We start from the raw sequence: 14091 nt of genomic DNA on the forward strand, positions 1-14091 counted from the left end.
GTCCTCTATTCGCCTACTATGGGCAAGAGACTCTGTGCATCTACTCGATCTATTCCCCTCATGATTTTATACACAATAAGATCACCCCTCATCCTCCTGCCTTCCAAGGAATCGAGTTCCAGCTTGCTCAACCTCTCCCTATAGCTCAGTCCCTCTAGCCCTGGCAACATCCTTGTAAATCTCTCTACCCTTTCCAGCTTGACAACATCTTTCCTATAACATGGTGCCCAGAACTGAACACAATACTCTAAATGCGATCTCATACAACTGCAACATGACCTCCCAACTTCTATAAATGGTTGGATAAAGTGACAAAGACTAGTAGTGAACGGAAGATCAAAGTATGTCAGATGAGGTGAAGAGTGAAATGTAAATCTGGAGGGAGCAATATGGGTGGAAGGTTATGGGGGCCCAATAGACTGAGAGTCCATTGGAGGGGAACTGGAAATTACTTGAAAGTGAACACTGAATGTTCATACTGCTGGGTTGTAGGCTATCCAAGTGGAGTACGAGGTGCTGTTTTTTCAGTTTGCATGTGTCCTCACTATGGTGGAGGAAGCTAAAAACAAAGGTTGGTATGAAATTGGGAGGGGAATTGAAATGGTTAGCAACTGGGAGCTTCAGATGGCTGTGGCATATAGTTCAAGTGTTCAGCGAAACTGTTGCCTAGTCTATGCTTGATTTCACTGATGAAGAGGAGGCCCCATTGGGAGCATTGATAAACAATCCTCTCCACAGCCAGAGTGAGGCCATATGCAAACTAGACTGACTTTTCAGTCCTTTGCCTTCCCCACTGCCAGAATGAGGCCAGACATGAACTGGAAGAACAACATCTCGAGTTTCATTTGAATAGCCCACAACCCAACGGTGTAAACATTACTTAATGAAGATCCTGTTTTCTTTCTTGGCACAACTTGAAGTAATGCAGGGGATTTCCCTAGTACATTTTTATTTCTCAACAGCCAAACATAAGTGAAACAAATATCTGATATAAGATTGCACAAATTGTTGCCTGCATTTTTGTTTAAACTGAAGTCCCTTTAGCTCTATCTAGTTATAAAAAAAACGAAGAAAAATGCAAAAAGTATTGGAGACAATGTAATAATAACTGACAATATTATCAATTTAAAAATGTAAGACAGTAATGATGTAATAGATTATGTACCTATCTCCAATAATAAAAAAATAAAAATAAATGAAATAAACTGAAGTCACTGCAGTTCACAAATGATGCATATACAAAAATAATCTAATGCCATATTCCTGTTTGCTATTCAATTAGAGTATATTTGATCTGTATTTGATTTCATTTTTGCTCCTATTTCTCTATTTTGGTTGATCGTGAACACAAAAAAACCCCTATTAACTTGGCATCCACATTTGGAATAAGTTCCAACTTTCTATCATTTTTAAGTTTAAATTTAAGTTTATTTAAAAATTTCTATCATTTTTAAATTTAAATCCAGCTTGTTTGGATTTTCTTCCCAGGAAAAAAATCAACTTATTCTGTACTTAACCGAAAGAGTCCCTTCTTCATGTGGCATAAAAATAGATGTAGGCTATATTGCTTCTCAAAACAGTTACCATTCAACGAGAGCATATCTGATTTAATTGTGGCCTCAAATCTCTCTGCCATTTTCCCATAATCCTTGGTTACATTATTTCTTTAAAAAAAAATTTTTTTTTAATCTTGCCTTGTTGCTCTGCCTCCACTGCTGCAGAGACAAATAATTTCAGTTCATGACTCATGAAGAAATTGCTTCTCTTCTGTATTTTACGTTTGTAACTTTTCATTATGAATCTGTCCCTTCCAGATTGACCGTATGAGAGGAGCACCTTTGGTTCTTTCTGAATCAATCTGAAGAAGGGTCTCGACCCCAAACGTCACCCATTCCTTCTCTCCAGAGATGCTGCCTGCCCCGCTGAGTTACTCCAGCATTTTATGTCTATCTTTGAATCTATGCTCTGAACCCTATGCTTCAACAAGATGACCACTCATTCTTCTTAGACAAACCTGCTTAACCGATCCCATAACAACTTGATCACCCCAAGATTTAATTATTTTTCCCCCTGCATTCTCTCTAAAGCAAGTACACCCACTTTTTGGCAACAAAAAGTGAATACTGTTCCAGAGAAACGAAGAACTCCAGATGTTGATCTACAAAAAAAGATGAGGTGCTGGAGTAACTCGGTGGGTCAGGCATCATCTCTGGAGAATATGGATAGCAAGAATGATCCTGACCTGAAATGTCACTGATACAAGTGCTCCAGAGATGCTTCCTGACCTGCTAACTACTTCATGTGTGGATTCACCAGCGCTCTATTTTTTCTACAACAAGCCTTTCTACAAGGCTTTTTCTACCTTAGTAGGCTTGAAGGGCTGAATGGCCTATTCCTGCACCTGTTGTCTAGGCAACTTCCCTTGAAATCAAGGTGAACATTCCACTTGCCTGCCTTTTACTTTCTACCAAATAGATACACTGAACTTTTTCCCATTATTATATTGTTTACAGAGGACTATGTTTACATTTTCTGGTACGCTGCTGCAAGTATGAATTTCATTCTTCTGTCTGGGACATATGACAATAAAACGCTCTTGAATCTTGAATTGCCCATTTCCCCAAATTTTACTCCACCTGCCAGATTTTAGTCCGCAAACACGTTTATCTCTTGTTGACTCTGTTCACCTCCATAATTTACTTTATTACCTATCATTCTTGCTATTTTTGTGGATGATACAATAGACAATATGACAATAGACAATAGGTGCAGGAGTAGGCCATTCAGCCCTTCGAGCCAGCACCGCCATTCAATGTGATCATGGCTGATCATCTCCAATCAGTATCCCGTTCCTGCCTTTTCCCCCATATCTATCTTTAAGAGCCCTATCCAGCTCTCTCTTGAAAGCATCCAGAGAACCTGCCTCCACCGCCCTCTGAGGCAGAGAATTCCACACACTCACAACACTGTGAGAAAAAGTGCTTCCTCGTCTCCGTTCTAAATGGCTTACCCCTTATTCTTAAACTGTGGTCCCTGGTTCTGAACTCCCCCAACATCGGGAACACGTTTCCTGCCTCTAGCGTGTCCAAACCCTTAACAACCTTATGTTTCAATAAGATACCCTCTCATCCTTCTAAACTCAGTCAAACAGCTTTACAAACAGTGTACAAGCCCAGCTGCTTCATTCTCTCAGCATATGACAGTGCAGCCATCCCGGAAATTAACCTTGTAAACCTACGCTGCACTCCCTCAATAGATTCCTCCCCATCCTGGATCAATCCAATCACGGTTGTGTCGTCTGCAAACTTGAGAAGCTTGACAGAGGTGTCTGTGGAGGTGCAGTCGATATAGAGAGAGAGAGTAGAGGAGAGAGTATGCAGCCTTGCGGTGCTCCTATGCTGAGTGTTGGTGATCCACCGACAGAGGGGTTCAGGCACAGTCAACTCGGAAAGTTTGGAGTGTAGTAGCTCTGGCACAATGGTGTTGAATGCAGAGCTAAAATCAACAAACAGGATCCTGACATAGGTCCCCTGGCAGTCTAGGAGCTGTAGGATGAAGTGCAGGCCCAGGTTGACTGCATCATCCACAGATCTATTGGCCCAATATGCAAACTGCATAGGATCCATAGGGGGATGGTGATATTTTTCAGCTTGGCCAGCACAAGCCTTTCGAGTGTCTTCATGACTACAGTGGTCAGTGCGACAGGCCTGTAGTCATTAAGACTAGTAATTCTTGTCTTTTTGGGTACAGGGACAATAGTGGAGACTTTGAAGCAGGCAGGGACAGTACATGTACATTAATAAAGGGAATAAACTAGGATTACCCAACTATCAAACATCAATGGAACATCTGGAATTAATTTAACAAGGGTTGTTGTTATGTTGCTGGAATCTATCAAGGACTGAATGTCCAAACACTTGGCTGTGTAAAAGCACGATAAAGTTTACAAAAATGTAATTCAAGAGCTGATTGGCTTTGTTTACTGGCACGTCAAATTGGAAGAGTACATGAACCCAAATGAATCATCATGTGTTGTAGGATTATGTGTAAAAAGAGCAACATTTTATAGCATTTCAGGCAATCTTGTATAAACAAAAACAATGCAAAAAAGCTTGTAAAAATTGTGAATTATCTTCAAGTAACCCTTGCTTTCCCTCTCTCCGTCCCTCCCAATCCTAGCTCTCCAACTAATTTCACTGCCTCCTGATTAAGTTTATCATTATTGCAAATAACGTGTCCGTGGATAGTGAGGTGGTTATCATTTCTTTAAAATTGAAAAAATGCAAGAAATTTTAAGTGCAAAGGTGGAGAGAGGTGAAAAAGAGAAAGAAAAATGCCTAGAACAGAATGCCAATGGGATTGGCAGACTTATTTGAAATGATTGAAATAACACATTTACATTTGGCTTCTTCACTATTTAAGGCACAAATACCTCGTGTTTTCAGGTTAGTGCACTGTCATAGTTATCCTTGAAGGATAGGAGCAGATATTTCCCTACAGGAAACAAAATACACCGTGACCACCAAGGATCTCAATTTTGTACCCATCTGCCTACAGGCAGGAAGTGTCACAGCTGCTGTCCTGGTGCCATTCACAACAACCTGGAGCTCAATGCTCTTAAGACAGTGGAATTGATTGTAGACTTTAGGAGAGCTCCCCCTCCCCTCATCCCACTCACCACCAACAGCACGACAGTCACATCCGTGGAGTCTTTTAATTCCTGGGAACCATCATCTCCAAGGACCTTAAGTGGGAGGCTACCATTGGCCCCACAGTCAAAAAGGCACAACAGAGGATGTACTTCCAACAGCAGCTGAGGAAGCACAATCTGCCACAGGCAACGATGGTCCAATTCTACACAGCCATCGTAGAGTCTGTTCTTACCTTCTCCATCATGGTCTGGTTTTGCTCAGCCACCAAGCACGACACAAGGCCAGGAAGCGAGCGGGCAAGATCATCTCTGAACCCCTCTCACTCTGGCCACAAACTCTTTGAATCACTTCCCTCTGGAAGGCGACTCCGGACTGTCAAAGCTGCCACAGCCAGACATAAATACAGTTTTTACCCACGAGTAGTTGATCTACTCAACAGCCAAAAATCTGTAACCTACCTTTGATCTGGTATTTTGTTGGTTCACATGCTTTATCAATGGTGTTTTATCATTCATGTTTTATTATTAATGTTTAGTGTTTTCTGAATCATTCGTAACTGTCACTATGTCATGTTGTTATTTGTGGGTGGAGCACCAAGGCAAATTCCTTGTATGTGAACACTTGGCCAATAAACGTACTTACTTAATCTGGAAGGTGCAGTTCTTTGGGAGCACACTGCCTCCAAAATTGCACCCATTTTTTAGCATTATTTTTCCTTTGACTTTCCACTGAAACCTGCTTACTTGCTAATTTTAATACTTACCCCCACTATTTGGCTGGTTTTAATGCTATTTTTTTTTCTAAATATCGTGTTTTTAAGAAATGTTCCATGATAATATTTGAGGTACCAAATTGACAGAACAGTTGAAAATGGAACATTACATTACATGCTTTAAGCTATTCTGTGATAGATTGAGAATAGTTGATAAGAGGCAAACTTCCTGGAAGAAGTTATTCTTTAGGAACAAGTACTGTTCTAAAACTGCAAAAGAAGCAGAGTTTTGGTGCTGTGTTCTAGGAATATTGTTGTGATTTTTTTTTTTATGTAGAAGCAAGGAACTTTGCAACATTGGGAATTGGCTTTTTTAGGGCATTGTCTTTGATATGTGGTTTTCATAAAGTAGAATGTGGTCTTGTATAATTGGACTTTGCTGTAAGGCACTCTACATAATGATGGGGAACATTTTACCCCAAATAAATGTAATGGCTGGGCCACCCTTTTATAGTTTCTTGGTGTATGCTGCTGTTTAATTGCAGATTGGCACTGGTAGAAAATCGACCAAGATAACCAAACTGTTTCATTTGAGAGGAAAAACTTATTTTGTCTATGTAATGCTGAAGAAGTTTATTCTCCAAGACAAATTACATGCCAAACGCTAGCACAATTGGACAAGTTGTAAAACACTGACCTAAAAAATGATTACTGCCTTGGTGTCCTCAACAGTGATATAATCAAGACAAGTTGTGAGTTAGCCAAGGAAATACATTGTATTAAGATGCATAGAGTTTTCAAAACTAGATATTTTTGAGTTTTCAAATGTTATGCATGCGATTTTATTCTTTCAGCTCACAGTACATATGCATACTTTTAATGCATTTTGTTAAGTATTATAGAAGCATGCAGGCTTTTTGGAGTTTTACTAATGTGAAAGTTAATTATTTGTTATTAGCAACATTTATATTTAGGTGACACCCATAGTATTGCCAGTAGTACTTAATGGAGAAAGGGGTTGTAATTAAGATTGACTTGACAATAAACTACTCCAGGATATCAAACCCAAGCAATAATGTGTTATGGCAACAGCCCAATGGTATCCGATCATGTTCTAAATGAAGAGCAGTGTCGGGTTTTGAACACCTTATTCAATATTTTCAGCAATTGCCTTCAGTGGGTACGTGAAATTGCTTGATTCAGAGATTCATAACCTTCAGGGTTGTGTTGAATTGATTATTTTCTCTCCAGAAACTATAGTAAAAGGGAAAGGCGGTGATGTTCTATAAATGGAAATTATCTTTCATCTTCCAGTGAAAATGCTTGAACTCCTAAAATGCATTTTAATTTGTTTTAGTTTATGCTCAAAGATTATTATTTTTCCGTTCAAACCCCTATGATTGTCAGCAGACCTGATGTGCTAGATGTTAAGTATACGGGTGGGTTACATGGGATAATATTTGTTTTATTGCAAAGCACGTAATTGCTGATAAAGCAGGAACATTCTCTATTCTCTGTTCATGGGTCTGTCACACTGGTGAACAACTGTGCAGTTCTGGCAGTGATATATCTTGGCAATTACTGAAGGGAAAGGAAAGACACATACCACCACCTCCTGTTGAATAATATGGTTATAGGCATGTATCTTTAAAAATATTAAGTGAAGAGTGAATTTGTAGTTACAATTATAAATATTCAGGAACTAGGAATATGAGGGTTTTTCTTAATTTTGTCTGAAAATTGGGCATTTTGAACTAATCAACCAAGCTGAAAACTGCTGTTTTCAAGCCGATATCCAATTTGCATACTTTATTAATCTCAAAGGGATGTTCCTTGTATTTTAGATATGAGAACATTTTCAGTTATAATCTTGTTTATTGATATGAGAAAGTGCACTGTAGATTAATGTATTGAATTACCAACTTTTTTGTCCCTTCAGTACGAGTCCAAATAAGTAAAGATTCTGGATTCTAAAATGTGAAAGTCACGTTAGTTGAATCCTTTGGAATGGATCGAAATAAAAGAAATTCAATAGCGGGTTTGCCATCAAGACATGAACGACTGGAAGATTTTGATGGCAGCAGAGAAGGTGGTAGCATTGGTCAATCAACGTTTCCTTCATCCTACAGAGCCTTAAGTAATGCTGTCTCCAGACTTACTAGGCTTGATGACTTCACCTGTGAAAAAATTGGATCTGGATTTTTTTCTGAAGTCTACAAGGTCAGTACACGATTACTCACAAGCTATAAAACAGTGTCAGAAATATAAATTTTGAAGTTGAAGAACTGTTACTGATTTTTAATTTTGCTAATAGCTAGTATCCTTTTAGAGTTGATGGCGATGAATGGGATGTGGGAAGAACACTATTCTGTGCTTCCCACTGCCTGTGCTGCTGTGCAGTGTGTTCTTCAAGGAAATTGAAACCTGGCTGTGCTAATGCCAAAACATGGTTTTCAAATCTGAATTGGAACCGATGTAACTCTAATTTATTATAAATGATTTAAAACTTGTAATACATTAAAGCAAATGCAGCTACCACAAATGCAGTTCACTGTGGAATCCCCTGTAACCTTTTAAACAAATTTGCATTGCAGCTTTCCACTCCTGCTGCATTGTGATATACTGTAACATTGTCAATTTATATTATCATTTGTATTATGTTATGGTTTCTTGGAATGCAACTGTATTGTATTTTTTTTCTCATTTGCGTGTAATTTAAAATCTTTGTTTTACAGTACTCATTGTACTGATAACTACTTTGGTGATAAATAATGCTGTAACCCTGAATGAAAAATCTATTAATGATTTCCACTTCAATTGTGCCTAGATTTTTTTCATTGCTAAGTAAAACTAGGATCATACAGGAATTGTAGATGTGATCTGAGACTAATTTATAATCACTACTGTAATCGTATTCCTATAGCATTGGAATGTGAATCGAACAATCATCCCACCAGCAATGACTAATCATATTAGCTTAATTACTTGGTCATCCACGTGTTTCACAATTTCATGAGTGATCTGCTATGTAAATCAACACGATTGGCACAGATGTTTTCGGAAAATTGCACCGGTGGGAGAGGGTAACACGTGACTGCTAATATTCTATTGTTAGTCGTTATGCAGCAAGCCTTCTCTTTTCAATGTAAACCTATACCATCTCCTACTTCCTCATGATTTTGTATAACTCCAAGGTCACCCCTTGGCCTCCATGCTCCAGGGAAGCTGACTGGAGGTAACGATGATAATAGTAGGTAGGGCAGTGGATGTTATATTCATTAACTTTAGTAAGGGATTTAACAAGGTCCTTTATGGTAAGATGATCCAGAGATTAAAGGACATGGGATTCATGGACACTTTGTGGAATTAATTCAAAATTTACTTGGCAAATAATGATGGAGTGGTATTGTCACAGGGGATTCTGTGGGATTGGATCTACCTGCATTTGGATAGGCAGGATGGATCCAAAAAGCTGGAGTAACTCAGCGGGACAGGCAGTATCTCTGGAGCGAAGAAACGGCTGATGTTTCGGGTTGAGACACCTCTTCAGACTGGTTAGAGATTGGAGGCATGGTTTTGTGCTTAGAAAATCTTCTTTCACAAATCTGATTTTTTTTTTTGGAAGAGGTCACTAAGAAGATTGAGGGCTGGGCAGTGGACACTATATGGACTTTAACAAGGCCTTTGACAAAGTCCCACATGGTAGGCTAGTCAATGTTAAATTATAGGGAATCCAGTGTGGTATCCAATTGGATTCAAAATTTGCTCGGAAGAAGTGAAAGGATAATTGTGGGGGGTTGTAAGGTTCCAAGGCCTCAGACTAGTGGTGTGCCACAGTAGTTGTGCTGGGTCTACAGTTTATCTACATTAATGTTTTGGAAGGCAATGTAGTTAACACTGTTGGTAGATTTGCAGATGACACCAAAATTGGTGGTATAGTGCACCGTAAAGGAGGTTATGTACGTAACAAGATCCATATCTCTTTGGAGGATGAGCAAAGAATTGGCAAATGGTATTTAGCTTTGACAGGTGTGAAGTGTTGCGATTTGGTATGTCAAACCAGGACAGGGTATGATAAATGATAGAGCCCCGGAAAGTGTTGGACAGAGATCTGGGAGTACAGGTGGTAAAGAACTTTCCATCATTGAGAAGGGTACAAAAAGGGATGATGCAGCTGTGCATGTCGTTGGTAGGCCTACACTTGGAGTACTTGATGACATCCCTCCTTTAGCTAGGCAACAAGAATTGCATTGTTGGAAAGCGTGTAGATCCGATATAAGCACGTTAACTGGACTTGCGTGCTTGGGTCTTAGGCTGAAGATGAAGGAAAGAGGGACCTCGGGGGCAACGTTTTCATTTGTAGTAGTTCTTGTCTGGAATGAGCTGCCAGAGGAAGCTATGGAAGTGGATAAAATTAAGGCGTTTGAAAGACAGTTGGGCAGATATATGGATGGAAGGGTTTAGAGGGAAATGGGCCTAATACAGGCAACTGGGACTAGCCCAGAATAACAACTTGGGCAGCATGGGACAAGTTAGGCAGAAGGGCCTGTGACCGCACTGTATTACTCAACAGCACAATAAACAGCAATTGTGGCCCTAGTGTTCCAATGATGTATTTAGTCTTCCAAAGTCGAAAAAATTGAAGTTACTTCTGTCCACGTAACCTTGGAATGTAGAGTTTTTAAATGGCAGCTTCTGTTATTTTAAAATATTGCAGGTGTGCCACAGAATATCGGGGCAAGTAATGGCACTAAAGATGAACAAAATAATCAGTAATAGAGCAAACATGCTGCGGGAAGTGCAATTAATGAATCGTCTTTCTCATCCCAATATTCTCAGGTAAGTGGTGAAGCCATCCAGAAGAAAATTACCTTTTTATGTTAAATTAACACTTGCAAAAGGTGTCCTTTTTGTGTATTTGGTGAATTTCCTTAAACACTAAAGTTACCAGATATTCTTCCTAGAAATGTTCTCTTTTATTTGACTGTCACATTCATATTTGGTTGCAATTAACATTTCTGTGGAAGATTAATTTATGTTTTGTGATAAAACCCATGCATGAGATTTCTCTGTGGACCCGCTTATTTCCACAGCTTTTGAAATCCGTTAAAGAAAATATGTCTAAATTTCTATAAATGGCTTTCCGTGAGACTGATGATCGAGAGCGCCGATTGGACGAGGGAGGCGTCTGTCAGAGGCGGAAGTGAGGGCGGGATTGAGGATAGAGAGCAGTGATTGGAGGAGCGAGGCGCCGGGAGCGCAGGTAGCAATGGGCAACGGGAGAGTGGGCAATGGGCTGGGAAAGGCTGGGGCGCGGCTACAGGGCTGGGGCCCTGTCAGTGTCAATAAGCATTTTAAAGCAAGTAGAGGAAGTGTGTGTGAGCATTGGTGAGCAGAGGGGGAGTCTCTGAGTGTGAGTAAAGGTGAGGGGACGTCCCTGTGAGTGTGAGCAGTGAGGGGCACCCTGTGAGTGTGAGTGGGGAAGACCCTGTGAGAAGGGTCTGTCCCACTGCGGCGACCTAATCTGCGAATTTAGAAGAATTTGCTCTCAACTCAAACTTGCAGCATGGTCGACACGTGGTCCTAGGAGGTCATATGAGGTCACTGGAACTCTCCTTCATGCTCGAGGGAAGTTCTCACATACTTGCGCCCTCAGCTAGGTTGCGGAAATTTTTTCAGCATGTTGAAATTTTTTCCGTGAGTAAAATTTGGTCGGCATAGTTTTTAACTCGTAGTGGAGTGGGGTTGCTATTTAGTTACAGGCAGTCGAGGGCAGCCATAGGCAATCTCCTTCGCTGACCGGGCATTTTGATTGGCTCATTGGAGTTTTCAGGACCAAGGAAAACCAACCAGTAGGTAAAATGCCCGCTAATATTTATTATACTTCTTAAAAGTGTTCTCCACACCTTCTCTCTCTTTCTCCCCCCCCGCGCTCTCTAAAGGACTTATCGTACACTGTGGCAGCCGTCTTTTACCTTCCTCTTCATCGCGGGTATGAATTTCAGACAGCGCTCCCCCACATTCCCTGGCCCCCGCCTTTGCGATGTGTTTGTGTGTGTGTGTGCGTTATCGATTGCTCCAGCTCGAGGTTTTTCAGGCGAGTGCCCTCGAGCTTGAAGGTCGAAGACATTCTTCTTAACTCGCGGATTAGGTCGCCACAGTGGGACAGCCCCTTAATGGTAAACTGGCAAGAAAACTGTCATTTCAAGGTACAATTATCAAAAAAAATCTGCATTGCCCCTTGGTATCCTGGACTCCCATCTCTCTTCCTCTTTTTCAGTTTTTTTCCTGTCACATGCCTGAAAACTCCAAAACGAATATTTGTGTAAAAGTAAAACAAAAATCAAAAATGATGAGATTGAATTGCAAAGAACGTTGAAAAATTCTACTAGTGCTCAAAAGTTTGGACATTTACCGTTGATAATTGATCGTTTATAAGCTTTCCCCCTGTTTAGTTACAGTAAAAACACTGAATCAAACACTTGAAACAACTAAATTTTATTTTACCAATAGCGTGTCATGGATCACACACTACATCTCCCACCGAGGGTACGATCCTCGCGTCTTCCTGTTCAAGCCCTCTAGGCTTTGCTCAGACTCCAGAAGTTTACACGGTCCTGAGCGCTCTTCCAGAAGATCAACGCTAATTGCAGACTTTTATATAGGGGCCGAACCACAGGGGGGTGGTCTCTCAATAACCCAATTACAGATATCGATTAACCCCATACATAACAGGCATTTCCCTAACCCAATGATACAACAGTTCAATACATTGTATAAGAAAGAAAGCTAACAAGAAGGAAGCTAACAAGAATAAACATTGAAACATGTGCCCTGGAAATTAAACAAAGTTCTCCAAGGCTCAACAGTTCAACCAATCATCAATTAACAGGATGACCATCTTGCAACATTATTTATACTTTTTTACAATGCTTTTGCAGCGGCCCAATAGAAATGATGCATTTAAGGTCAGTTTGCAAAATCACTATATATGTTATCAATTTAAGAGAAACCTGGAGAATACCTGGACCCCTTACCATCCTGCATATCAGTCTGATCCTAGACTGGCTGGCTCCAACCAGTGCCTGTAAAGTTCAGCTGACAAGGGTTGAGCAATTCTGACAAGTGCAGGGGTCATCCATTTTATGGTGTCTTTAATTTAGGCAATATTAACACCGTAAATCCAAAAATCCAGATGATGTGTGGAGTGGGGGATTGTGAATTTCCCATTAATTTCTTCTACTCTACTGCCTGAATTTAGTGTAAACCTGTCTGTGTGGGGCAAATATGCAGGAGAAACTCAAAGTTAAAGGACTGGTAAATGTCGTTGTCGTGGCTATCCCTCAAGGTCGAGGATGATGGTCTACGTTCTGTTTTTATGGACTCTCAGGTGGCTTATGAGTCCAATCCTGGCTTTGAAAGTTCTTCAACATTCAGGACGCGTAATTCCAGCTGGCAGGTCGGGCTTTGGTTGTTGCTGCCTCTTTACGTTTTCTCTTCTAATTCTGCGCTTCTCTTGGCTTCAAAGGTCGCTGTTCCTTCTTGGATGATGATTCGCCAGAGTTTCCTATCCTTGGCATTGGTTTCCCACTTGTCGATGTTGATTTCACATTTCTTCATGCTGGCTTTTAAGACGTCTTTGAATCTCTTCTGTTGTCCGTCTCTTTTATGTTTGCCCTCTTTAAGCTGGGAGCAGAAGGTTTGCTTTGGTAGACGCTCGTCGTCCATTCCAACGACATGACCGACCCATCTTAGTTGGTTCTTGATGACGAAGGCTTCGATGCTAGATGTTTTCACTTAATTCAGCATGCTGACGTTGGTTCTTCTCACTTCCCAACTGATATTTAAGCTGCTTCGAAAACATCGTTGATGGAACTTTTCAAGTATTTTCAGATGGCGTCGGTATGTTGTTCAGGTTTCTGATGCATACAGGAGCGTTGGAATCACCACTGCCTTATACACCAACATTTTGGTGTCTGTTCGGATATCACGATTATGAAAGACTCTCGTTCGAAGAAATCCAAAAGCTGTTCCAGCACACTTAAGACGATGTTGGATCTCATCATCAAGGTCAACATTGGAGGAGAGGTGACTTCCAAGGTACGGAAAGTGATCCACATTTTCCAGGGTTGTTTCACCAAGTTGAATTGACGGTTCTTTCCGATTTGTCTCGGTTGGGTGACGATTGGTAGATAACCTGAGTCTTCTTGGAGTTGATGGTAAGTCCAAGTTTCGTGTATGCACTGCTGAAGGCAGTCGGGATCTGTTGCGGATGATTTTCTGAGAGCGCTGCAACACAGTTGTCTGCGTGTTGGAACTCGATGAGGGAGCTCAAAGATGTCTTGGACTTGAGACGGGCAAGATTGAAAAGTCTGCCATCTGTAGACTATTTTGATTCCTGGGGGTAGGTCATCCTGGATGATGTGGATGGTTGTTGCAATGAAGATGGTGAACAGTGTTGGGGCAATCACGCATCCCTGTTTCACTCCTGATCTGACTTGAAACGGCTCACGGTTGCTGTTGTTAGCCATGACTGGAGGAGTCAGGATTCGAATGTACTTTTCAGGACATCCAAAGCTGGCTAGGACGTCCATAAGAGTTCCCTTGATACCGAGTCGAAGGCCTGAGTGAGGTCGATGAATGCCATGTCCAAAGGTTGAAGTTGTTCACAACATTTTTCTTGTAATTGATGCATTGTAAAATCATGTCGGCTGTTCCGCGTGATGG

The 14091-nt window shown here is 40.8% G+C and overlaps 1 protein-coding gene across 2 annotated transcripts in view; it reads left to right on the forward strand.

The window, feature by feature from the left end:
• tesk2 (testis associated actin remodelling kinase 2) overlaps nt 1-14091 on the forward strand; it is a 66031-nt gene that overhangs the window by 5723 nt on the left and 46217 nt on the right. For both annotated transcript variants that reach the window (XM_055641671.1, XM_055641672.1), the window contains exons 2-3: nt 7304-7584; nt 10082-10203. In XM_055641671.1, coding sequence (XP_055497646.1) covers nt 7372-7584; nt 10082-10203 — 335 coding nt within the window. In that variant the 5' untranslated portion in view covers nt 7304-7371. The remainder of the gene's footprint in view (nt 1-7303; nt 7585-10081; nt 10204-14091) is intronic.

Source organism: Leucoraja erinacea, chromosome 10 (genome assembly GCF_028641065.1).
Source record: "Leucoraja erinacea ecotype New England chromosome 10, Leri_hhj_1, whole genome shotgun sequence".
In the NCBI taxonomy this organism is placed as follows: domain Eukaryota; kingdom Metazoa; phylum Chordata; class Chondrichthyes; order Rajiformes; family Rajidae; genus Leucoraja; species Leucoraja erinaceus.